The 25,584-nt window shown below is 44.0% G+C and overlaps 1 protein-coding gene across 2 annotated transcripts in view; it reads right to left on the bottom strand.

Moving 5' to 3' along the window:
* PRPSAP1 (phosphoribosyl pyrophosphate synthetase associated protein 1) overlaps nt 1-24,875 on the bottom strand; it is a 252,270-nt gene extending 227,395 nt beyond the window's left edge. The window contains exon 1 of one of the 2 annotated variants that reach the window (XM_086930696.1): nt 23,813-24,875. In XM_086930696.1, the coding sequence (XP_086786822.1) occupies nt 23,813-23,991 (179 nt within the window). In that variant the 5' untranslated portion in view covers nt 23,992-24,875. Of the gene's footprint in view, nt 1-3,154; nt 3,174-23,812 lie in introns of those variants that run through there. The other variant, XM_086930697.1, reaches the window with a different exon arrangement.
* Between the last annotated feature and the right edge of the window lie 709 nt (nt 24,876-25,584).

Below are 25,584 nucleotides of genomic sequence, written 5' to 3'. Positions count from 1 at the left end.
GGTCACCCACGCTCTGGTCACGAGACGACTGGACTATGGAAACACCCTCTACGCCGGTACTACCGCCAAACTCCAGAAAAAACTCCAACGAATCCAAATCACCTCAGCCATGCTCATATTAGACATCCCGCGTAAAGAACATATCTCTAGTCACCTGAAAAACCTCCACTGGCTTCCCGTCAATAAGAGGATCACTTTCCGGCTCCTAACCCACGCACACAAAGCACTCTACGAAATCGGACCAGAATGCCTCAACACACGACTGTCCTTCTACACCCCCTCCCGCCAACTACGATCATCCAACCAAGCCCTTGCCACTGTACCTCGCATCAACAAAACCACCATGGGAGGTAGATCCTTCTCCTACCTGGCAGCTAAAACCTGGAACTCACTTCCCACTTACCTTCGCCTTACCCAGAACCACCTAGCATTCAGAAAGCAACTTAAAACGTGGATATTTGACAAGTAATTCCCCACCCCTCCTCAAGCGCCTTGAGACCCTCTGGGTATGTAGTGCGCTATATAAATTCTCTGACTTGACTTGACTTGACTATTGAACCAAGATTGTCCACTTCTTAAAAATGTTTAATTGGAGTGTACTTGTAATTGAAACTTGTGAGGTATGATATGCAGAGTTCCAGAACATACCTAGGAAACCTTGAAAAGGACACAGGCATAAGCAGATCCCGTCACTGAGGTGGTTGTAAAAACTCAACCATTTATATCTGGTAGTAAAAACTCAATCACTTACATAGTACAAACGGATGTACGACGGAACCACGCATGCCATTACCACGCAAACCACTGGTTAGGAGCTGGGCGGAAGCCAGCAAGTTGTTACGGATCAATTTACACCGTCAATCTCTCTGTTTAACCAAGTGAAGAAACAGCGCTAGTGAGAGGGGGAAGGAGACTGATGAGTAAGAGGACCCCAGCAGACCTATCGACTACCCAATCAAGTACACTGAAACAGACAGAAAAAAAAGACTCGAGAAGACATTGAAACAATACAGGCTGATAGCAGAAAGGAAGCCGACCAAGAAACAGTGAGAAAATTAAATGTTGATGTGAAAGACAGAGTAAATTATAAGAACCAATTAAAATCAGTAGACCACAAAAGTTTAAGCACAAGAAAACAACCAAGGTCAGATTTTCACTTTTGCCAAAACGTTCGACAATTTGTCAAGCCAGAGACTCACTGAAAAAAAGCAGGGTGGGAGAAGAAATCATTCGAAAAAAGTACAGCGTACCCAGCTCTAAAGTTAATACCGACTTGGATGCAGGAGCAGTAGACTGTCAGAACGTCCCCTCAATGGTTGAAGAACTACATATGTTAAGGCAAGATCACAGGTTCAACATGCCTCCCAGGGATCAGCCAAATCCAAGATTTCAAAAATGAAGAGGAAGAGGCGCAGCCGTTGCCAGAAAAAAACAAATCAAGGCAGAGGAAAACCAACGAGATGGGAGCAAGAAACAATAGCAGCATCAGACGACAGTAGCAATACAATCATTAATCTAACAGATATACAACTGACATCTGATGAAGAGATAAGTCTAAAATTAGGACTGTCATACTGCCCTTCCCAAAACATGCAGCTTACAATTGATAAGGAGACTTCTTTAAATGCATAAGGACAATGAAGCTCAATTTTTTTTTCATATTACAACCTAAGAAAATAACCAGTGCAGCTGAACCAATTGCAACTCTCTAAGACTGAGAGAATGAGAACATTGGTATGAACAATATAATCACTGAAGGCATGGAAGGTATTGATTAAGGTATCGAATTCAGATGGAAATCAAAATGTATATTAATGATGCCTAAAGACGCCAAAGACATTAATAACGATCTGGCCACTCAAGATTTAAAACAGCTGTACACAGATATGAACAAGAGGCAACCAAATAACATCTGCCTGAAGAAGTTCTATGCCATAATCGAGAAATTTAAATATAAAATCAGAATGCATAATCAGGAATTTGGAAAAGGAAGGGAACCTAGTCCTTTGGTAAAAAGACAAGTACATGGCAGAAGCATATGAGCAGTTGAGCAACAAACAGTGTTACATCAGAGTCCCCACGTTGCGCATGAAGCAGGTAGAGACAGACACTTATCAATAACAGATGGACTGGTGCAACCAAGGGCACAATAGCAATGACAAAAAACTATTCTTAGGAGTAGACCACCCCAAAACAACGGAGGTGTACTTAATTCCTTAAGTACATAAGGACAGAGTTAATCCCCCAGAACAGCCCATTATCTCAGCCCTGGGCAGTGCTTTTGAGACTACTTCAAAACAAGTAGATTTTTTTCTGTGAGATATCGTAAAAATGTTGCCATCTTATATTAATGACACAGGCGATTTCCTTTGAAAATATATGATTTACCTTGGGAGAATGACTACAATCTAATAGCTATTAATGTAGAAATTACACGTGTGCAACATTTCCTAGGTGTCAGGCCTTTAAAACTATGGAAACACATTCAGATGCTAGTAAAAATTATCCCAAAATGCTTGGAGAGCCATTTCTTTCTTTCGAATAAAAAGCTGGTCCATCAGATCCATAGTACAGCTATGGGCACATGCTTCACCCCCAGCTATTTTAATTTGCATATCAGATGGATGGTGGGAGGGACAGGTGGTTTAAGCGCAATATCACCAGGACTGGTTGGAACATGTGATACATTGGTTCAGGTACACTAATGACGTCTTTTTTGGTTTGGAAGAGTATGAAAGAAAGTGGCTAACAATTTCTGAGCAAGACTGAGAAAAATGAGGTCAATGTACACTTCAAGAGCACCATCAGTAGTACAGTTTCATTTCTTGGCTCTCACAGTGAACGTTAACACTAAGACCTTGGAAACTAATCTTATAAGAAAACCTACCTCTGGGAACACGTGCTTCATGCATCCAGTTTCCACTCTCGCAATTTGGTCAACGGTACTCATTACAGGAAAATTGTACGGGTTAGACGCAATTGTAGTGAGGACGACAAAGCACTGCAGGATTTATCGAGAAGATTTCAAGCCTGAGGCTATTCTCAGAAGTGTGTTGAGAAAGCAAAAAGAAAGACCGGGTCTAAAACAAAGAGGCAGTTGCTCTTTAATAAAGGATTGACTAAACAAAAGTACTGGTATTTCATAAAGAATGACCTGGTGTTGGGTAAAGTTGCCCCCCGTAGTCGATGTAACTTTTAGGAAGGCCAAAGCAATGAGAGAAGACAGAGTCAGGAGCAGTTCTGAGACCAACATACCTGTCAAGAACACTTGGTTGGGCAGCATTCCGGGTTTCAGGGAATGTGGTAGATATAAAGCCTGTCAACACGAAAAAAACGCAAATCACCATTTGCAAAAAAAGAGTAAAAGAATATGTGGTAATTACCATTGCAAAACAGCCCACACAGTCTATATTTTACAATGCCCCTGCAAATCACCAAATGCATGCAGCACAACGCTCCCGGTTATAAAAGTAATTTGAAGCACTTACGAGCCATTAAAAACAAGGACAAAGCCTACCCTGTAACTAAGCACTTTGAAGAACAACATCAGAGTGATGCTAATGGCCTAATGTATCATGGAGTGGATGTAATTCCTGTTAACATCAGAGGGTGACAAGGAGAAAGCCTTAAGGCTGCTCGAATCCCGATATATCACGGAACTGAACTGTCAAAACTCCAGGTGGTATGGGGAGCGGGGCCAAGAGATCCGACATGGCGGAAGCTCTGTAGACGAGCACCGTGGGCTCAACCGATACACTGCACATTATCCTGGTCACTGGCACGCATTTGCCTTCTTCAACCCTCCCACATCTCACCTGAGCATTTGGGGAGTTGCCGGGAGCCCCTGCCGGGAGGTTTGCTGACCGTGATCCGGAGACTGGCCCCCTGCCGTAGTCTGGTGAGGCACCATGGTTGCTCAGGCTGGCCTGCACTGGAGTCCTTGCGCCGCCCCTGGAGCGGAGGTGGGTGCCTCCTGAATGCCCTAACCACAATTGGACAGCCGTGCCGCAGCAGGGACCTACCGACTCGGCGCCTGTAGTGCCCTGCGACCTGGAGTGTTGGTGGAGCCAGGTCGGGGCATACGTGCTTCCCTGGGGTGGTGGCCATTTTGGAGAGTCCTTTGGCGCGCTGCTGTCTGCGCCGCAACCGGGCGCCAGTATATTGGAGGCATACACGGGCCCAAAACCCGACCGCACCCCCCCCCCCTCCCTGCATACTCCTGAATTCGCGCCCTGGCGGAGCATGTCCAGTGCACTGGATGTTGATTGGCGTTGGGGCCTGGATTCTAGTAGGTGTGCCGACTGGCAACAGGGGTCGGCGTGAGCCCCTAGGCGACGAGATGGTGAGTGGCTCCATATCATTATCTGGAGCGTGGGGGCTGTTGGCAGGGACCGTCTACGACCGTGATGGTGAGATTGGGGCTCCTCCCCATGACTATTTTCCCTGGGCTCTCGGCTGTCCCTTGCGACCACCCTCATTTCCAATACCAGCGGGCTGTGCTCAACGTGTGCGCAGGGGCTAGAGGCGGAGCGGTGGCCCAGACGCATGGCGAGCTTCCATCGGGAGCCCCAGGGAGTGCAGCGATGTGGGCTCCTTGGCCTGGCTGTGGCTCTTTGCAGGCGAATGCTCTAAGAGTGGGGCCTTTTCAATGATTTACCGGAGGACATCCATGAACCGGCTGGGCGGATGTGTGACAACCATTAGGGGGTGCAGAGTTACCTGTGTGCGGAGACGGCCGGACTAGTCCTGGTGCGGCTTGTGTGCAGATTGCCACGGGCCTGCCTTCCTGCCAAACAGACATGGGACGAAGACATGGACGCCCTGTTGCATGTTGACCGGAGCCAGGGATCCCGAGCAGGATATACCTGGCATTGTCGTGCCTTTCCCTGCCGGGTCGATACCCCATTGTCAATATCACAATGACCAGGGAGAAAAGTATTAAAGTAGAGCACCCTGGATCGATATGCGGGTCCGGGGACCCAAGCGCCTAAAACATTGAGCCAAGCCCCTGCCGGGCCAGATAATGCTGCTCTGATGGCGGCGACAACCAAGTCCCGTGAAGCCTTCGAGGCCAAAAAGAGGTGGGATCTGATGTTGCCCTTATCAGTCCGGACTAGCGTAAAGCAGTGGATAAGATTACAGAGGCCGAAACTCGCAACTCCACTGGGAAAGATACAACCGCGTCCCTCCAGGCCCCGGTGACCTCCCTGAAATCCATCACAAGGGAGCTGGCCATCAGGGCGGAATATGCTGAGGGCAGAGCTCGGAGAACAACCTTCGTCTTGTAGGATTTCCAGAGGGCTGGGAAGGTAATGATATGGATCAGTTCCTGGCAAAGTGGATTGCGAGCTGGATCCCCCAGATGTCCCACAGAGACTTTTTAATGCATGGGCAAAGTGGGCTCTGGCCCAGGGCCCCAGCCTTTCAGGGGGCCTCCTGACAAAGTCAGCTCCGTTCTCCAGAGTTTTACCCTAATGACCATGAATATTTCTTAAACGGTTTGTTTAAAATTAAATACTGTTTGTCTTTAATTTATTTTTTATGTACCTGATGTGTGTGAGTCTAGTATAGCCATTTTGCAGAGAAATGTTGCATTTATGTTTCATGCAATATACATAAAAAAAGTTTCTTTTAGATCAAAACAAGGCCTAAAATATAAGAAATGGGAGGGCGTCACAGAGATTACTTGCAGTAATATTGGTGAGCCGCTGCTGTGTTACAATATTTAAAACACACATAACTATCCCTGAATATTAGATGTAAACACATTTAGGGCCTTATTTATGAGAAGTGATGCATCGCTGTGTGAAAACTGGGATGCGTCACTTCTTAGTGCGCCCTCCTTGCGACATGATGGATGTGTCATTTACTGTATGGCGCATCATGTCGCAAGGAGTTACAGATACGTCAGTATTTCTGGCAAATCTGTAGGCGCAAAAGTTGCTGGGGTGTGTCTGAAAATAGACGCAACTCCAGCAATGTGTCCCTTCACATGGGTCAAGCCCCCTGTGAAAGGGTCTGCATCAGTCTTACGCCTGCTGTGAGGCAGGTGTAAGATATTGACGCAATGACGTTCTAGAAGTGGCGCTCCGAGTTCCAGTGAATTAATATGCGCCACTTCTACAAAGCTTTTTGCCGGGCAACACCCACCCTGCATACATTATTCCTGGCGCAGGTATAATGTGGTGCAGGGGTTTACAAAGTGACGGATCTGAATAGATGCTTCACTTTGCAAATAAGGTGCAACACTGCAAATTTTTTACGCTGTGAGTGCGTTACAAAAGGAGTGAGACATAAAAGTGAAGCACGGTCTCATAAATAAGGCCCTTAGAATTTGGACGAGTGTTCCTTTGCCCCCTCAGGAATCTAATGAAATTAAATAGTGTATTTAATAAAGCGTGCAGCTACTCAGACTAAGGGGTCTGGGCAGGAGGAAAACGTGTGTAAAAGACCCATCAGTTATTAAAAAGCCAGGTTTTTAAGTACTTCCTGAAAGAGAGTAGGTCTGTGGTAAGTCTCAGAGACTCAGGGAGGCTATTCCAAAATTTTGCGCCTAGAAAGCATAGGGTTCTGCCTCCAGTACGGGCACAGCATTTTTTAGCCAGGTTGGCACTGGAAGATCTTAGGGGTCTAGATGTTGTTTAGTGATTAACGCGCTTATTTAGGTAGCCGGCTCCTAAGCCATGGAAAACTTTAAAGAAGATGGTCATCGCTTTGAAGTCGATTAGGTCTTTTATGCGGAGCCAGTGTAGAGACTTAAGAATAGGGGTCCTACTAGTTCTGGGTTTGGGTCTCAGGGTGGCTCTGGCCACCACGTTTTGTACCACTTGTAGGCACTGGATAGGTGATTTGGGAAGACCGAGGTACAAGCTGTTGACATAGTCAAGCTTTGATTTCATCAGTGCCTGCACCACGATCTTTCTGCTCTCAAGCGGTAACAGTGGCAGGAATTTTTTTAGCATCCAGAGTATGGTAAAGCAAGCGCCAGTTAGACTTTGGATTTGAAAGCGCATGGAGAGTGTCTTGTCTATGACAATTCCTACATTTTTAACTTTCTCCTTTTCTGTGGGCGGGGGCGTCATATCTTTTGGCCACCAAGAGCTCCAGTCAGGCGTTTCTGGATTACTAAAGAAAACAACTTCAGTTTTGTCAGGATTGCACTTCAGCTGATTGATCTTAAGCCAGTTAAAAACCTTTGTGAGGCAAGACCTAAACATAGCCCTGTCAAAGTTGGTTCCTTTTTCACACGTAAACATCAGCTGTGTCATCAGCATAGGAAACACATTTGGTGCCCTCTTCCTCTACCAGTAATGCAAGGGTGGATAGATATATATTAAAAATGGTAGGACTGAGAATGGAACCCTGAGAGACACCTACATTCATGGCTGGAATTGGGGATGAGAAAGGGGGGAGCCAGATATCCTGAGATCTACTTGCCAAGAAGGGTGATATCCTTGTTAAGCGGTCCTCCCCAGGCCGATGTTAGCAAGTCTCTTCAGGAGCCTCTTATGTGGGACCATATTGAAAGGCTCGGACAGATCGAGCAGTATCAGAACAGCCTTGCCTCCCTGGTCCAGCATACCCTTGAGAAATTCTGTCACTTCCAGCAGAGCAGACTCCGTTCTGTAGGTAGGCCTAAAACCAGATTGGGCCTCATGAAGGAGCTTCCCATCTTCAATGTGTTTTTGGAATGCCTGGTTTACATGCTTCTCTAATACTTTGGAGAGGGCCAGAAGAAGGGAGATTGGCCTGTAGTTGGCAGGGTCCGTCGGTTTGGCGTTAGCCTTTTTTATCAGTGGAAGAATCTTAGCATTCTTCCATAATTTGTTGCCTGAGGAGAGGGAAGCATTAAAGAGCCGGTTTACAATGCAGGTTATGGTTGAAGCTAATAGGTTCAGGATATTTGCTGGACATGGTTCGGTAGAAGAGCCAGACTTAATGCTTTGGAGAAGGGTCAGTGGCTCTTCAAGCTGAAACTCAGGAAAAGCTAGTAAAGAGGAGAGGATCCAAGAGGTAAAATTTGCTTTTAGAACTAAAGTAGAAGGTCAGTTCTTCCTCTGAGATCTTAGTGAAGGCTTGTTGGATCACCAAAGTTTTTTTGTGAAAGAATGGAGCTATTTTCTTAGACCATTCTTCCGTGCATGACCCTTCCTTTGTGCCAGCTTTCGGGGAGGTAAAATATTTAACTATGCTAAAGATTTCCTTACTCTTATTTTGGGCATTTTCTATCTTGGTTTGAAAGACATTTTTCTTGGCTTTTTTCAGGAGAATGAATGAGCTTTTAAGGTGCCTTTGTACACCTTCCTGTCCTCGGGGAGATAGGATTTACGCCATTTCTGTTCCATTTTTCTACAATTTCTTTTGCTAGATCTGAATCTAGAATCGTTAAACCATGGAGCTGGTGGGGCTGACCTCTTTGACGAGCGGGAAACAACCAGTACCGCTACATAAATGTTGGTTCAGAGCCATGAATCTATTGAGAGGGCCTCCGAGTCGGGGCAGCCAGACTGTTCTGGTGAGGAACGACCGAGGGCGCCTGCTAACAACGGGATGGATATTTTATGGTATGTCCTGTAATTAGAGACACTCTGCCCTGCGTTAGCTCGAGGGGCTGTGGCAGAGTTGAGAATGATGAATTTTAATAGGAGGTAATGGGAAGAGGTAGGCTTACTGACATTTCAAAGTTGTGAAAATTTGGTCTAGGGTATGGCCCTTCTCATGGGTGGCCGAAGAGACCGATGGAAACATGTGGCAGGCCTGCAGCGGCTCCAACAAGGAAACTGTTTGAGGGTCTTTTCCATTGTCCATATGTATATTGAAAACTCCCAGAATAAGGCAATTGTTGTATTTTAAGGCCAGGATGGTGGTGGATGTATTAATCGTAGTAACAACATTTCCAATTGCACTGGGAGTTCTGTAAATCGGAAAAACAGCTATGCTATGATGGGGATACGGTACAGCGGAAGCCTAAGACTCTGCGTCCTCGAGGTTTTACATCAGGATGGGAGAGCAGTCTAGTTTTTGATTGTAAATTATGGCGACACCGCCCCCCTTCCCACTCGGTCGGTCCCACCTAAGGATTTTATAACCCATAGGGATGGCCGAGGTTATAGTATGGTTGGAGGCTTCAGACAGCTAGGTCTCAATGAGAAATTAAAAAAAATCAGGCTGTTCATCTAAAAGTAGGCGATAAAGGTGTGGTTCATCCTTTTCAATAGAGCGGCAATTTGAAAGGGTGGCCTTTAAGTCCTCTGTTTTCTTATTGTTTTTACACTTATTGTTGCGTGGGAGGATCTTGGGTGTGAGTTTCCTGGGATGGAGAATAGAGACCAGTTGCACTTATTGCATCCAAAGTCTACCTCCAAGCTCGGATCAGCTGCTGTACACTGACATAATGGTCGCTGCCTTAGGCTAAGCAGTTTTTCGCTATTATAATATAGTGGAAGAATCTCACCGGAGGGGAACTGGGCCGCATGGCCAGCGCCAGATGCCTCCGGGTGCAGACGGGTTTCCCTTCGCAGCGCCATCTGCACACGTTCGCTGCACGCATATGTTTCCATCGGGAATATATAGGCTAATGCCTATGATGCAAACTGGATCGCTAACGCAGCTGAGGAAGCGGAAACTACGGGGCGGAAGTGACGAGCCCGATAGTAGCCCCAGCCCTCCGCACAATCAGCGTATCAGCCGCGATGGACCACACCTGGAGAAAAAGTGAGATGCGAATCGGAACAGCTAAGGAGGTGTAGGCAAGCAGAATCGAGTAAAGTGCAAGTGCACGCCCGTAGGAGAAATTGTTAAAAATCACAGAGTAATTAAGCCACACATATACAATTTAAAAAGTATTAAAAACCTATTAGCAAGGCAGAAAACATTAAATCCTACCGCTGTCAGCTGCGCGCGTCCATTTACATCAGGAATATATAGGATAATGCCTATGATACAAACTGGATCGCTAACGCAACTGAGGAAGCGGAAACTGCGTTGGAAACAGGCTCAAATTGCAGGGCTCGACAAATCATAAAAAATGCTCTAGACCTGCAGGTCTAGTAAACTACAAAATCTCCTCGACCTAACTTAAATGAACTTGACCTCAAACTCTGAAAACTGAGCAAATGTGACAAGTTAACAAGATTTAAAAGCATTTTTATTGCTCATTTACTTTGTGTGCAATAAAGATGCCTTTAAATCTTCCTATCTTGTCACATTTCCTCTGCTTTCAGAGGCAGAGGTCAAGTGTCAAGTTTGTATTCCCACTCGCCAGAAAGGGCGAGTAGGACCTAAAAATAGCTCGTCCTTTATCAATCTCACTCGCAAATGCGAGCGGTCGAGTGAATTTGTCGAGCCCTGTATTGGATCATAAATTCAAAGCTGTTCTGAACAGGAGCCCCCGAATTATGTTTGGCCTAGGGCCTCCAAAATCCTTAAGATGTCCCAGTCGCAGAGTTTCATCAATGAATGGGCACACCGAGCCCTTATGTAAAAACCACCACCGGGGGCCTGACCATGGCCCGTTATTGCGAGACTTCTGAATTTTTCATGATCACAACACCACCCTCGCACAGGCCAGGCTGGCCGGCAAACTCCACTTCGACTCTCACCGCATCCTAATATTTCCGGACTATACGCGCATGGTGCAACAACGCTGCCTATCCTTCACTGCTCCTAAAGCCCGTTTGCGGGAACTCAAAATCCCATATGCGCTCCTTTTTCTGGCCAGATTGAGAGTCATTTACAAGTCACGCACCCATTTTTTCAACACTTCAGAGAAGGTCTTCGCCTGGACGGACAAGAGACATACTCCGCCACAATTCGAACCTGACTCGTCGTCCGGCGAGTCTGTACGACAGGCGGCCAGGCCTAAGATAAAAGTTACTTGCAGGACGCGCTCACAACACCGCTCCAAATCACGGAGTGCTTCTGCATCAAGAATAGAGGAGACTCAGCGAACTCCATCAACGCCTTGACTCAAGGTTGGAGAACTCTCAATATAATGGCTGCAGCGCCGAAGACGTTTACTGTCTCACAGGCCCACGTGAGACCCACCTCCCATAACTCTTTTCTCAGTATCCGAGAACTATATTAATGGTTGGGGACAGTTCTTTTGGGGACTCTTGCAGCTGAGCCATGCTCCCATTGGGGCAGCGGCGTGGCACATACCGTGACAGATGCTTCAGCGGTTTTGAGGTATTAGGTGGGGTGGTGGGGTGTAGGGTTGGTCTTCTTGAATGTTGTTGTTCACACGGTGTCCTTTTCGTTTTCAACACTGGTCTATGTGTCCTGCGACTGCCCGGAATGTAACGCTTTTATTAGATGCCTCGCCCTGTATTGACCCCGAAGGTAGGTTCCAGGTAGTTAGCTCAAACATACGGGACACTAAATAAGATCAAACGAGGTGGAGCCTTACGACAGCCCAAGCGGGCCTCAGCCGATGTTCTTTTCTTACTGGAGACCCATCTGCTGGGTACCATAGCGGTTGACGAGGGAGATCCCACTCTGACAGAGCAGCCTTATGCCACAAGTGACTACGCTAGCAGGATTTAAACAGTGGGACGCCATAGGTATCACTATGTTGGGCAATGTTGTGAGGGGCACTACAATGAAATCTTTTCAGGACCACAGGCTTGAGCATGATATGCCACATACTCAGTTCTACAAATACCTGCAATTGAAAAATGCCTTATCTCCATATATAGGAGAATGTGTGGTATGCCAATCACGAAGGACGCGCTGATTCAACATGAAACTTAAGTTTCTTCACTTGTTTCAATGTGATTTGATGATCTTGCTTAAATGAAAACGCTTTTTACGTATCTTGAATTCATTATATGTTTTATTTCATTTTCATGGTGATGTATTGGAACTTCATTTAAAAAATGTATAATTTCAAAGCATTACGTCATGCCCAATGCCTTTCGGGTTGCGGGAATAACCCTTCCTCAGGGGCCTGTGAACAATAGAAAACATACAGGACCTTAGCAGTCAGCTAAATGAACCATGGACAGTTTGTCAAAACATAAACATTCACATAAATAGGATAACCTATTACTTATATATATTCATATGTATCATATATTTCAAAACTAGTACCATCATTGATAGTGATTCATCCATATTGACAATTCACAAGCAAAAAGTAGCGATTCATTGCAAAATGCGTACTACACGAGCGGTATATACATAAAGTTCATCATTTACAAAACTAGAATAGATTGCCTACTGTGTTGCTGTATAATCGTGTCAAAACTCGTAGCGAACCACGAGTGGAGAAACGTTAAAATAAATGAAAGTGTAAACTTACAGAGTGACGAACGCTTGAAGTTCTCGGCGTCTCAAACACAGAACCGGGTCTGTGTCGAGCGGAACCTATCAGCGGGGATAATATTGCTGAGTGAACGAGTTACGTGGTTCGTGGAAGACTATACTGAGAAAATAAAAAACAGTGGTGCTCCGTACAAAGTGGTCATTAATGTGTGTGAACGATGGAGGCTCGAAAATGAATAAAAAGAATACGTAAATTAAAATAAAATAAAAGCGTAAATGAGAGCGGTCGTCAGGACCTGCCGAATAGCAAGGCTTTAGCTGATAGGTCGAAGGGCTCTGTCACGTGATGCGGAAAGAAAAAGTAAACAAAATACGATGTGTGGTACGAAGGCTTAAGGCGAAAAATGTGAAACATATGTAAAGAAGGAGAAATCAATGACAATATAAAACACATGTAGACAAGACTGAAAAATGCGAAAATGCATTGGTGATATAAGTATTAAGGATTAAGAAATATGAAGTACCATCATAGTACATAGGATATCATTGCTTTCATTAAACATCAGAATTAATTACATTGTAGTAATTCAATATTATGTAAAACAGTAATATACTGAGCAGTATGATGAGTTTTGGTGGTGAGGGGAATGGAAAGGATCTCAAAATTCCAAGTTGTGATTACATATTACAAAAAACATGAAAATTCGATTCTGTCGTTTATCCCTGACGATTGTAGGGAATTAAGTTTTTTTATCCAGAAAAATTCAGCTTGTAAGCGCTGACTGACAGGGTCCATGTCACAACGCTGTGGTAATATCTCCAGTATGGTGAATCTCAGATGAGCAATTTGGTGGTTGTTTTCAAGCCAGTGGGTGGCCACGGCTGATTTCATATTCTTCATACGGATATTGCTTTTGTGCTCTGATATTCTTACTTTTATCTTTCTCTCTGTTTGGCCTACATATATTTTGCCGCAGGGGCATTTGATTGCATAAATTACATTTTTGGAATCACAAGTACCATTATACTGTAGATTTATATGATGGCCTTTTGTCGGATGCATGAATGTATTTCCTGTTATGACATTGCTGCAATGTACGCAGTTCAAGCAGTGTTTCTAAGGGAGTGCACGGAGATAACTGCTATCTTTATCTCCATATATCTCACACCAGGACTCCCTTTCCGAATTCCACCCTATTGAGGCGAAAGTCTTTATGGGGGATTTGGGCGATCATAAAACCGCAAAGATATACCAGACGTTAGTGACAAATCTTTCCACGACTTTAGATCCCCTCTGTGGCAGACAGGCTTGGGCCCCTTAGATGGAGATGATCGGCGAGAAGCCCTGGAATTCCCCGAGATACGTGCCGATTGCCTCCAGTCTCAATCTTATTCAATTTAAATACCTGCCCTGCACATATTTTACTAGGTATCAGCTTTGGAGGGCAGGGATGATAGACACCGCCGTGTGCCTAGGATGCGACAGTGAGGATGGTACACTACTTCACACGACCTGGAGCTGTACAGCCTTGGGCCGGTTCTGGAGAGGGGTCATTTGCTGTTTATATGAGGGCTTAGGGTGGGTTGTACCAGATTCTCCTAGGCTTGTTCTTTTGCATATCACAGATGAGATAGGGGGTAATATATACAAAAGGCATCTACAAATTGAACGCTTGGAGAGCTGGTTTTGACTGATGTATGGGTCAGGAGCAACCTATTTTTAAGGTGAGAGGGTGCCCTCAAACATTATAAAATATGGAAACGGTGGACAGATTTTAGGGGCCTTGTACTGGAGCCACCTCCCCCGCATCCTGCGGACGTTGAAACCATATAGAGATGTAGCATGGGGCCACGTGACAGTTTCAATCGACTTGGGACATATCGATAGGAATGCAGGGCATAACCGGGGTTTTGTTTTACAGTGTACAACACAGTGTGTTACAATGTTTGAGGCGGACGTTCACGCTTTCGAATGGTTTATTTTCTTATTTTAGAATTCCTATATAATAGTCACCTGCTCGGATTATATGTTTGCATTGCTTTGCACTGCTTACAAACACTATATCAGCTGACTTAATAAAAAGAGTTTTGAAAAAAAGACTCCAGGTGGTATGAATAAGGAGTAAGACCTATACACACATCTCTAGCTAATTCTGTATCAGGGAACACAGAAGCTTTTCCTCTTTTTTTTTTTAACTTGTATTTGGCACATGTGTAGGGTATTTACGTTTTGTTCCTAAAAAAAGATTTGGCATGCTACAATAGTCCTTGTTTACAGGACAATCAGCAATAAGTAGCGGATGTATGTGCCCATATGCACTGCAATAGTTATTTAATTACAATCTTGGTTGTTTTGTGACCTTCAATTCAATGTATAAGTGCTGCAATATGTATATGTAGAATGGTATTAAGCCCATTGAGGCGATATCTTATTACCAGTTGTTCAATTCTTCAAAGGGGTCCAAGTTGGTGCTTGAATAATATTGTGCCCACTAGGGCTGTTTGCGTAGTATACTTTCTTTTCCTTTGTTGTTAATTAATTCTGAGGAATTGATTTAATCAATAAGTTGGCGAATTGTGCGCCGCCTTCTCTCCGAATTCAAATTTATATTTGAACCATTCGCAACATCGACAGACTATGTGATTTGAATTGATTATTTGAAAGGGAAGGGGGCGGCACAGAAGTGATTGTGGGTGGTCAGAGAGTACATATAATTTAGGTTTTTATCAATTAATGACACTCACTGCATTCAAAGGGAACCTCCTTTTGTGGGCATTAGGATAAAGGACTTTTTTAACTAAAGATTTCTCAGTGGTGAACTTAAACCATGCAAACAAAAAAGTACCTTTAAAACATGATAATCAACAATTAAATAGCAAAAAAAAAACACAAAATTCACTAAAGAGATAAATGTCATTATCGTTTTGCAGAAAAAGAGAGTTCAGGGATATTACAATTTCTTTGGTTTAGCCCAAAGAAATAGCCAAGCAATGTGATGCGAAGTGGCAAAATGTCAAAAATATCAATCACTTTAAAAGCAGCCAAAAAATCAAATTCTGTGAATTTGTACAAATAGTAAACACCAAGTTAACGATTAATGTAGAAAACCACTTGGTAAATCAACATATGTAAACTGCAGTGCACAACAGGGGGTGATACTCACATGTGGTAAAAACAATGTCCATGATCCACAAAAGTGTGTCTAAAATAGGACCTGCCGGTCTAAGAGTTTGCACGGGTACCAATTTATGACTTGAATTTCGATGCTACATATCTAAGGCTGCGCAAGTTTCTGGTTTACATGCATTTTCAGGAAATGTTTTGAGAATTCCTGACTACACATCCGTGTTGGTATTTCCGCTGGCATACTCATACCTGCTATACTATTAGGCCTATTCAGATGCCATAACCTTTGTACAATGGCATCATTCAATCACTGGGAAAATATTTTTCTCCAGCAGAGTAAACCCTTTACCTACAACTCCGTGTATTTGGAGGCGTTTACTTCCTCTTCCCACCACGGATAGATATTTACTCCCGCTCTTGACCGGATTAAATCTCGACTATTTCCAGAAGGGAACGAGTCGGAGAGGAGTTTGTGAGGATTCACAAGCTCACTTGGTTGTAGGTGTTCACGTTCTTCCCAGGCAAACTACGCTTTAGAACTACCACTCTCCACCCCTGGGTGCGATTTTTCTAATGTGCCAAAGTACCGGATCGAGGTTTGATATTAGACATGGGTAAAATGATATACCAACTGCAAATACACTTTTTGTGAATTCCTTTTACTCATAAATGAAGCCATGTATGTGTGTAAGTATAACGTAAGGCTCAAATTGCTTCGTGAAGCAGGCCCCGTGTTCATAATACAAATCAGTGTTTTCTGCCTTTTGTAGTGTTGTACTCCGAAGAGAAGGAACACGTGAAGTAAGTCTTAAATGACTGTTTATTCCAGATTGTACCGCAAGCTGCTAGTGGCACAACAGTCAGCCTTCAACAGCCAGATTCAAACACGTATACTGCATGGAACCTTCACATAACTGCTCCAAGGTTCCACAATCTCACGCCTGGATCAACATTAATACACGAGTCACTACATGGCTCTTTCCTTTTACAAAAATACATTAGTCAATCACAAATATAAACATTTGATCACAGTTTATAGAAAAATAGTAACAAATAAATATAATAGTTAATGCCCCAATCGAAAAATTGAACATTGAAATAAATATAAGCCTATGCAATATTCCTAACAGCCTAACATAAAACAGAAATAAAAAAACTAAATAGAAACACAAATCACCCATACGTCACACTGAATCTAACCAAAAGACGATACACTAAAACAAATGAAGACTTTTCTACATTAAGCACAATCCCTAAACCTCACAGGTAAATTCCTCACTTTGAGCGAAGATAGTACTCTCCCCCCCACCCCAGGGGGCAGCGTCTCATGGATGCGCTGCTGAGTACCCAATGGTGTTCAGTTTCTTCTGAGTTTATAACATCAAAATGTACACGATCCCTTTGGTTTAGTAACTTATTCTTTCCAGGATTGTTTGTTCAAGAATGTCTTCATTCAAGAATATTGGGTTTTGAAATGCGAATCACATTTCCACAAAATACATTGATGAGACAAATCAAGTGTATTGTTAATCATACCAATGCATTTGGCCTGGTTTAGCCCTTCATCAGGGGTATGTATTTCTGAAAGAAAAGGTAAAGTGAAGTAAGAAAGTCGACTGTAGTTATGATCATGTGTCCATCACCAGAATATTAGTGCCCAGTGATGTAAATTACATTATGGCCGTTATTAAAACATGCCCTATCCATGTGGTCACGACCGCAATTAGTAAATGTGCTCTCGATATCATAGTTGACGAAATTAAGATTGTTACTCCAACGGTAGATGCTGCAGAGCATGTGCAAAATAAACACATGCAAAGTGAAATGGATAAAAGTAAAAGTAAGAAGGCATGATCATATATAGTAGACCCTCCTTCAATTAAAGTAGACTGGAAAAACTAGGAAAGGAAGTGAAGTGTAAAAAGTTAAAGAAATAATCTGACCGGCACGTAATTATGCCCATCTAAAGTCATGTAGGAAGTGTTAGGCTAGTGCAATACTGCAACGCCTACATTGCCGGTTGGGGAGAGGTGATAATTGGACATGCTGTATGTGCCCCAGGGCCCATGAATTTTTACAAAATATATAAATCCGGATTACATGAAGATAAGTGTTCTCTACACGCGACCCACTTGATAGCCATTGGGTACTCAGCAGTGCATCCAAGGGACGCTATCCCTTCCCCCCCGGTGGGGAAGGTAGGGACTGGGGAGTGGAAGAGCGCTATCTTCACTCATTTAGACATGCTTTTGATCGGAAAGTGCTCCCTAATTGCATGTCATCAACTAATAGCAAAATAATGCTCATGGACACAGATTTAGTGAAAACAGAGTGGTGAGCCAATTTCAAGTATTCAAATTCCTCACTCACCCAATACACCCCACAGTGAGTTCTTGGTCCAATTTCACTTCATGGAATTTTGGCTTGGAGTACCTGCATCCAATATAGGCTTTAACGAACTTGAGTCAGCGATCACAGAATCTCTTCTGTGGTCGTCCAATTCCTTCCCTCAATTATTCAATTTCACCACACTTCTATTGCTCCACAAATGTCCACCTTCCCTTTCACACAATTTCCTTTCACCTTCACAAACTTAACTGGAAAGCCAAACGTGGTTCCCCATTTCATTATATGAAATGGTTTATACACACAAACCATCTCTCCCACTTTGAAGTCTGATTTCTTGACCCTGTTTCTATCATCAAAGTATTTCTTCTGTTTTTGTTGCATTTTATTTACTCTTAACCTCACAGTATCATCTGACACGTTATTCTGACTAATCTTCACACACTTATTAATCCATGCTGGACAAAAAAGTAGTAGTCCTTCTCCCTCGTAACAATTCAAAACGGTGGAACCCTGTTGCAACATGAGAAGGGGCGAGATAAAACCATAGCATACTTTTCAACGCATTTACCACAATACACTTATTGGCAATACCCCACTGAATGCACTCCCCCCCACCACTTTGTTCATTCTCTCAACGAGTCCATTCGTTTGGGGATGGCACAATGAACTCTTAATACTTAATGCAACTTGTTTCCAGAAACATTTCCAATTCTCTAGATACAAATTGGACCTTGGTGTCCGAAACAAACGTGGCCAGAAATCCCTTTTTCAAAAATACTTCCTTTAGGAATTTCACCACTACTTTGGAGGTCACCTAGCTCTCAAATTTCAATTGAGGTCATTTACTCTAATAATCCACCATTACTGGAGCAAACTTTGAAGGGCTGGCTAGTGAATGGAATGACCCAACAATATCAAGACCCACTTTTCCCCCCAAGATTCTGTGGGTAATTTAATGGGACGTAGCTGGGTGTGGGGTCCTTTGTTTCATGGACTCATCACAACTCTAACAAATCACACATTCTTTGACCACTTGTTCAATCTTTCAATCCATAGCAGGCCACCAGAAAATCAATCTTACACTTCTTTTGGTCATAGTGGCACCTAGATGACACTCATGAGCGCCCCACACCCATGATTGGATTCCTCAACATAATTTAGAATAAAAATTGAGGACACCCCGCTTACATTTTCCACAGTAGTCTGACAATATCCTTTAAAATGTAAGGTTCAAAATATACACAAGTACTGTTTAATACCTCGCATTTTTCTTTAAAACAATATCAATGGCGTCACATATACCACACCTTATACTTTAACTTGACATATTTAAGCACATAACTATTTAACTTAAACTACTATTTCCATTACCATTTGGTTACCAAAATACTTTTAGGATGATGCCTTTGTACAATATGAATCTAGTTTCTATAAATATATATATACACATTGAACCAGCTTCGCACACTGTGACTTGGTGAAAACTGAACACCAGACACTCTACTCTGCCGACAAAGGTTCAGTAACTAATCCTCCATACTTTGTGTCATAATTGATCCTGTGTGCATCCGCAAGATAATGCGCTCCTCCTTCCTAATTGATGTGCGCATCAGCGTTATAAATTAATACAAATGTGAGTAAGTACCTGTCTGCTATGTGCTTTCCTTTTGAAAGCTGTGAGCATCGACGTCAATTTTGAAAGACAAAAAGTAAATATCTGTGCAAGAGAGCGAGTCAACACGCCTTCTGTTGTCGCTGACGTCCTGCACACATTAGCATTACGTGACACGCTTACCTTTAAAAAGAGATGTGTGTGTCAGCGATCCTATTCTTTCGCCAAAGTCTGCTGTACAGTTTGCTTTATTGTAGCAGGAAACTTGAATATAGGCGACGTTCCCAAAATGGCCAACCTACGTGAATGTTGCTTAGATCCCTGGCCTCAGGTAGTGCACAGATATGAAAGCACTCAAGCAGTTTCAAAATGGCAGTTCGACGTCTTTGTGGTCTGCAATCATGCAGCGTTCCAACGCGTATATATCCGTTTCACACACACTGACCCTCTGCTGCCTGTATCAGTCGATACCCATGCTGCATTCCAAAGAAGTACAAAAGGGGGTGGTGATGGACGGAGCATCTGAATCAATCAAACACTCACACCCAGTCAAAAGATCTGGGTTTAATCCATCACCGTTCTTTAGCCCACTCTGCCACCCCAGTTCAGACATGGCTATATGCAAATCAGTCTGACCCTGTGCCTCATGGGAACAGTCCAGCCCGAACTGCCAAGCCATGTCTTCCCTGGACCGGAAGCAAGCTTCCGAGGACCAGTTTCTGGCATTCCAGCCATCTTCAGCCCGGTTTGCTTGAATCCAGTGGCAAAGTGAGCAAGGGACTCACGTCTGAGCATACCCTGCCACACTTAAGGCGGCCAAAAGCGGTACAAAAGGGGGTGGTGATGGACGGAGCATCTGAACCAATCAAACACTCACACCCAGTCAAAAGATCTGGGTTTAATCCATCACCGTTCTTTAGCCCACTCTGCCACCCCAGTTCAGACATGGCTATATGCAAATCAGTCTGACCCTGTGCCTCATGGGAACAGTCCAGCCCGAATTGCCAAGCCATGTCTTCCCTGGACCGGAAACAAGCTTCCGAGGACCGTTTTCTGGCATTCCAGCCGTCTTCAGCCCGGCTTACTTCAATCCAGTGGCAAAGTGAGCAAGGGACTCACTTCTGAGCATACCCTGCCACACTTAAGGCGGCCAAAAGCGGTACAAAAGGGGATGGTGATGGACGGGATCTTTTGACTGGGTGTGTGTGTTTGATTCAGATGCTCCGCCCATCACCACCCCCTTTTGTATCGCATTCCAAAGAAAACATATGCAATACACGGCTTCAGGCTTCGCATCTCACCCTTTCATCTCCTTCTAAATATACCTACTAAAATGCTGGCGTCGTCTTCAAGTGTCGCCTGTGTCTTCTGTGAGCCGCAACATCAAAAATCACCCTCTCGATACTTTGGGGTACGCGGTGCCTCAAAGGTGTCACTTTGACGCAAACTTCTTCCTACTAGATTGGTGGGTCCATGTCAGCAGCCCGCCAATTGCTCGTCGCCAAGAAAAGTATCATACTCCAAAGATGAGTAACGCATATAAAATAAGTCTTCAAAAGGTTGTTTATTCCAGATAGTACAGCAAACTACTGGTGGCACAACATTCAGCCTTCAACTGCCAGATTCAAACACCTATTCTGCGTGGAACCTACACATGAAAATGCAAAGGTTCCATGAGCTCATGCCTGGATCAGCATTAAGCAAAAGACACACAATTAATGGACGGAATGCAGAACAAATCAAATCATTCACCCCCAGTCAAGAGATCTGGGTTAAATCCATATTTCTTTTGCTCACCATGCCACCCCAGTTTAGACATGGCCATATGCAAATCAGTCTTTACCCTGTGCCTCATGGGCACAGTCCAGCCCGAACTGCCAAGCCAGGTCCTCCCTGGACCGGAAACAAGCATCCTAGGATTGGTTTTGGGGTTTCACCCCTCTTCAGCCAGGATAGCTTGATTCCAGTGACACAGTAAGCCCAGGACCCAGGTCTGGGCATACCTGACGCACTAAGGCCGAGAAAGTAAAAGACACACAATTGATGGACGGAATGCAGAACGAATCCAAACATTCACCACCAGTCAATAAATCTAGGTTAAATCCATCATTCTTTTGCTCACCATGCCACCCCAGTTTAGACCTCTCCATGCCACTGGAGTCAAGCTATCATGGCTGATGAGGGCTGAAAGCCCGTACGGATCCTAGGATGCTTGTTTCCAGTCCAGAGCGGACCTGGCCTGACAGTTCGGGCTGAACTGTTCCCATTGGGTGCAGGGTCAAGACTGATTTGCATATGGCTGGGTCCAAACTGGAATGGCATGGTGAGCAAAATAATGATGGATTTAGGCCCAGATTTCTGTACTGGGGTGAATGGATGACATTGTTCTGCATTCTGTCCATCAATTGTTCTTTTAGCATTAATACATGAGTCGCTACATGTTTTTAACCGAACTGTACTAATAGTTAAGTTATGTTTGTATAATGAATGTCCAGGATTGGACTACGACTACACAAAGAAACCTGGGAATTCCACAGGATACATGTTAGCCCTAGTATGATGCAGGAACAGAACCACAGTCCTACATAAAGCAGAAGAGAAGTGGTTTCGCCAAGAACAGGCTAAGGACTTAATAGGTATTGACACACCAGTGCTTTCTATTCTAATGTGATACCGTCAATAGGAGTGGATAAACAGTAAGAGGTAAGAAGTTTGAATCTACTTAGCATCAATTATGCATTCAGTCAATCGCTCCATTTTCTAATCATATTTATTTCTACAAGAGAAACAGAAAGCCCTTCCAAGGCCCTGTCATAATGAAAAAATACTCATAGAAATATAGGATGTGACACGATTAAGATTGTAAGTACTATCTAGTTTACTTTTTTATGATTACTTATAAAACACAGGCCCTATATGGCCCTCTGATTCACCTTTGCTTGCTCTGTACTTTTGTAACAATGTCTTTATATTATTAAACTGACCTCCCATTTTCCATCTATTAATGGGACACAGACTATGTTCTCAACTTATACTCTTGCACTTTCAGTTACATTCTTTCCCGGCTTTTTGAAATAACGTACTTAAATATTTTCCTCCACTATTGCTGAAAGACTGAATAAGCCATGTGGACCACAGTTTAATGCAAATATGGGATCAAGATAAAGAGGAAAGGCGTTTAACAGTTGTTAATGTCCGACAGCATATGGACAAAAAGAAAAGCATCCATCCCCTTAACCTCCCCCTAAACGTTCACATCCAAAGACATGCCTGTTTCACGCTCTCACTCAACGTTTTATGCAAACAGCGTTTAGTACCAACTTCCTAAATATTTCGATTGGCTGGCCTACTTCCAGCATTCCATATGTTGTGCTAATGAACATTTCCACAGTTCATACCAAAAAAAGTTCCAATGTTCCAGTTGAGCCTTTCCTCTACTGTCTCACATTAGGCTGTTTCTTTCCAGGAGCAAACATTTAGCCTCCAATACTGTGGCAATTCCTTAATAACTATCAGCAGTACATATCCAAACGTGTGCCTCGTTGCCTGGGAATCTTTAGGAACTGATAACATCTTCCATTCATCACTTAGTAATCCTCGGACAAGCTCATGTTTGCTAACCATCACTTTAGTAGTCATGGGGGCATACTCGGATTTGCCACCCTTCACTTGGTGTATTCTTCAAGGTACGAAAGCATTAGTAGAATCTTGCAGGGCAATAAGCAGAGTAACTCTGGGGTATTCCAATCCTCTTATGTATCTCTAGGTGATTTCTCTTGCTTATAGTTCCACTATGTATGGGGACTGAAGTACTCAAATATCCAAGCAGTGATAGTAGACCCAGGACTGAACAGGCATTGACATTCCAGCCTAAACTGCATTTACACTACAGGCAGGCAAAAGATTAAATGTAGATGAAACCTCCAGCCATATGCCCCGTCCTTTCTTGGTTGTAATTCTAAGGCGGTTTGTGCGAAATCTAGCTGCCTGTGTGTTACTTTATACAAGTCTGTGGTGCACTCAGTATAGGTTTGGTCCATGTACTTGGTGTGTGCTGCTATGATAATCTGTGTATATGAATGACTGCATCACAATCTGTATATGCATCGATATTTGTACACCACTGCTCTTGTGGGTAAGGATGTCTGTGTACGTGTGTTCTATGATATCTGCAGGGATGTTGTGTTGCCACATATGTGCAGAAGCCAACCCCACTAAATTGGTCAAATCGAGCTATGTGAGGATAGTGGAGTATTCACGCAATGGCAGTCTTAGCTAGCTACAATTCGGACAGCTCCTTGGGTAGGAAAAAAGGGATGATAAATGGGGTAAGCATCTAAATTGTAGTCAAAGTAAGCAAGGAAACAAAAACAAACGAGCAGTTCACTCCACCCGTACGTACATTAGGATCATAGGCCACCAAACAAGACATTTGAAGGGTAAAGAGTTGCCGATCTTACTCTGTAATCCTCTTTGCCAGCTCGGTACAGGCAGCCGTCGAGTTCGCCGAGAAGACCCGGTAGCCTCCTCTTGCTGCGTTCATGGCTGAGTAATCGTTTGAACCTCTCCAGACACGCGAGTGAGAAGAAGAAAAAGATTTGTGAGGAGCCAGGAGCTTCTTGGGCATCCTCATGCACATATAATAAAGTACGCTGCTCCGCCCAGGACCCAAAGGTGTACAGGCTTTGGCCAACAGCTATGAGCTCAAACTAAGTGTCCTAAGAAGGAAAAGTTGGTGTCGAGGAAGGTACCCCCCTCCGCTTTTGTGGAGGCTTGAAGGTAAAATTTCCTTCTGAGAACTGAGCTAGCTTAGGCTTTTCGCTCTGTACTTGGCTTGAATCGGTGCGGGTAGAATTACACGCTATGAGCAATGCACACCTTTCAGAGTAGGTGCAGGGAAACAGTTTTATAATGAAAATCCTTTTCAACTGGACGACGTAGGGGGCGAATACACCCCTACGGAGGTAGACATGTTTTCAGAACTGTGGCTTTGACCTAGGGAAAGGAGAGTCTGTGAGGAAGTATAGACCCCGTGAAGAGGGGGAGAGGGGGGGGGGGGGGTAAATAGAACCTCGCGATGGAGCGAGGGAAAAGTGGGCTCTAAGGGACACAAATTACAGAACGAGTTGCAGTGAGACCAGAAAAGGCAGTTTTGTGAGGCGAACACTTGAGCTGGGGAGGAATTCCTAGTGAACTACAAGATCGGTCTGAGGTAGGACTTAGCACTGGGGTAACAACCGATCGAGGGGCATGTACAAAGGAGAAAGAACGAGCAAAGGCGAGAGATCCCTCCTCCGAGGGAGGCTCTCTCTCCCTTAAGAAGGCTGAGACACTGCCTGTAGAAGCTCTCCCTTCGGTGGGGGAATGTGGGGCTCTTGGGCACCTCGCAATCCGGGTGATCTCTTAGCAGGGCTCGCAGTTTCCAACATCCGGGTTCTTGTCGTAGCTTTCTCGTGTTGCTCCTCTCACTAGCAGAGAAAACTTGACAAAGCCTCACAAACCCCCGTCTCCAACCAACCAATCAGCAAGCCCGGCCTCAAGGACAAATCATTACGCCACAGGGAGATCTTACAGTTCAGAACGAGGCTTGACACTCGCGGAAACGGACCGAAAGAATTGACATAGAAGAGTTCATCCACACCACACACCACACACCACCTCTACACATTGAGAAGTGAAATTTCGGAGTATTAATCCGGTCCGGATCGCACCAATGCCTCAATCATCCAACCAGGCATATTCTCTCAAGTCAGGAGCAAGTAAATAACTCCTACTACGGATTGTGCACTCTACATGGATTCCGAAGAATAGATACAAACGTGAAGTACGAGTTTCCAATCTTGCTGACGACTGACGAAATGCCCACTATTACTGATGAGTAAAGTAGCAGGACATTTTGAGAACCATACAATTCAAAGTTACAAAAAAGGTAGCTCAACAAAACCACCGAACATTGCTGCAGCAAATTTTGTGTACATTGGACAGAAGTTACCCACACACAACAGCATGGGCAGCAGCTAGAGTTGCCACTTCTGGGAAAAGGAATACTATTGTCCATACTGACCGCACGTGCAACACGAATTGGTGTACTCAAGTGACAGTTAATGGTGTTTGGACCAGGCGAGATGCAAATTCCTGTTGTTGCAGAGGTAAACCGGAACCCCTAAGAAGGGTTGCCCTGTCAAGAAAATTAACAAAAAATAGGCCAATTTAGTGCATTTTGCAGCAGCTT

This window comes from Lissotriton vulgaris, chromosome 7, assembly GCF_964263255.1.
Source record: "Lissotriton vulgaris chromosome 7, aLisVul1.2, whole genome shotgun sequence".
NCBI lineage: Eukaryota > Metazoa > Chordata > Amphibia > Caudata > Salamandridae > Lissotriton > Lissotriton vulgaris.
The sequence above is the reverse complement of the archived record's forward strand: the minus strand, read 5'-3'. Positions and strand labels throughout refer to the sequence as shown.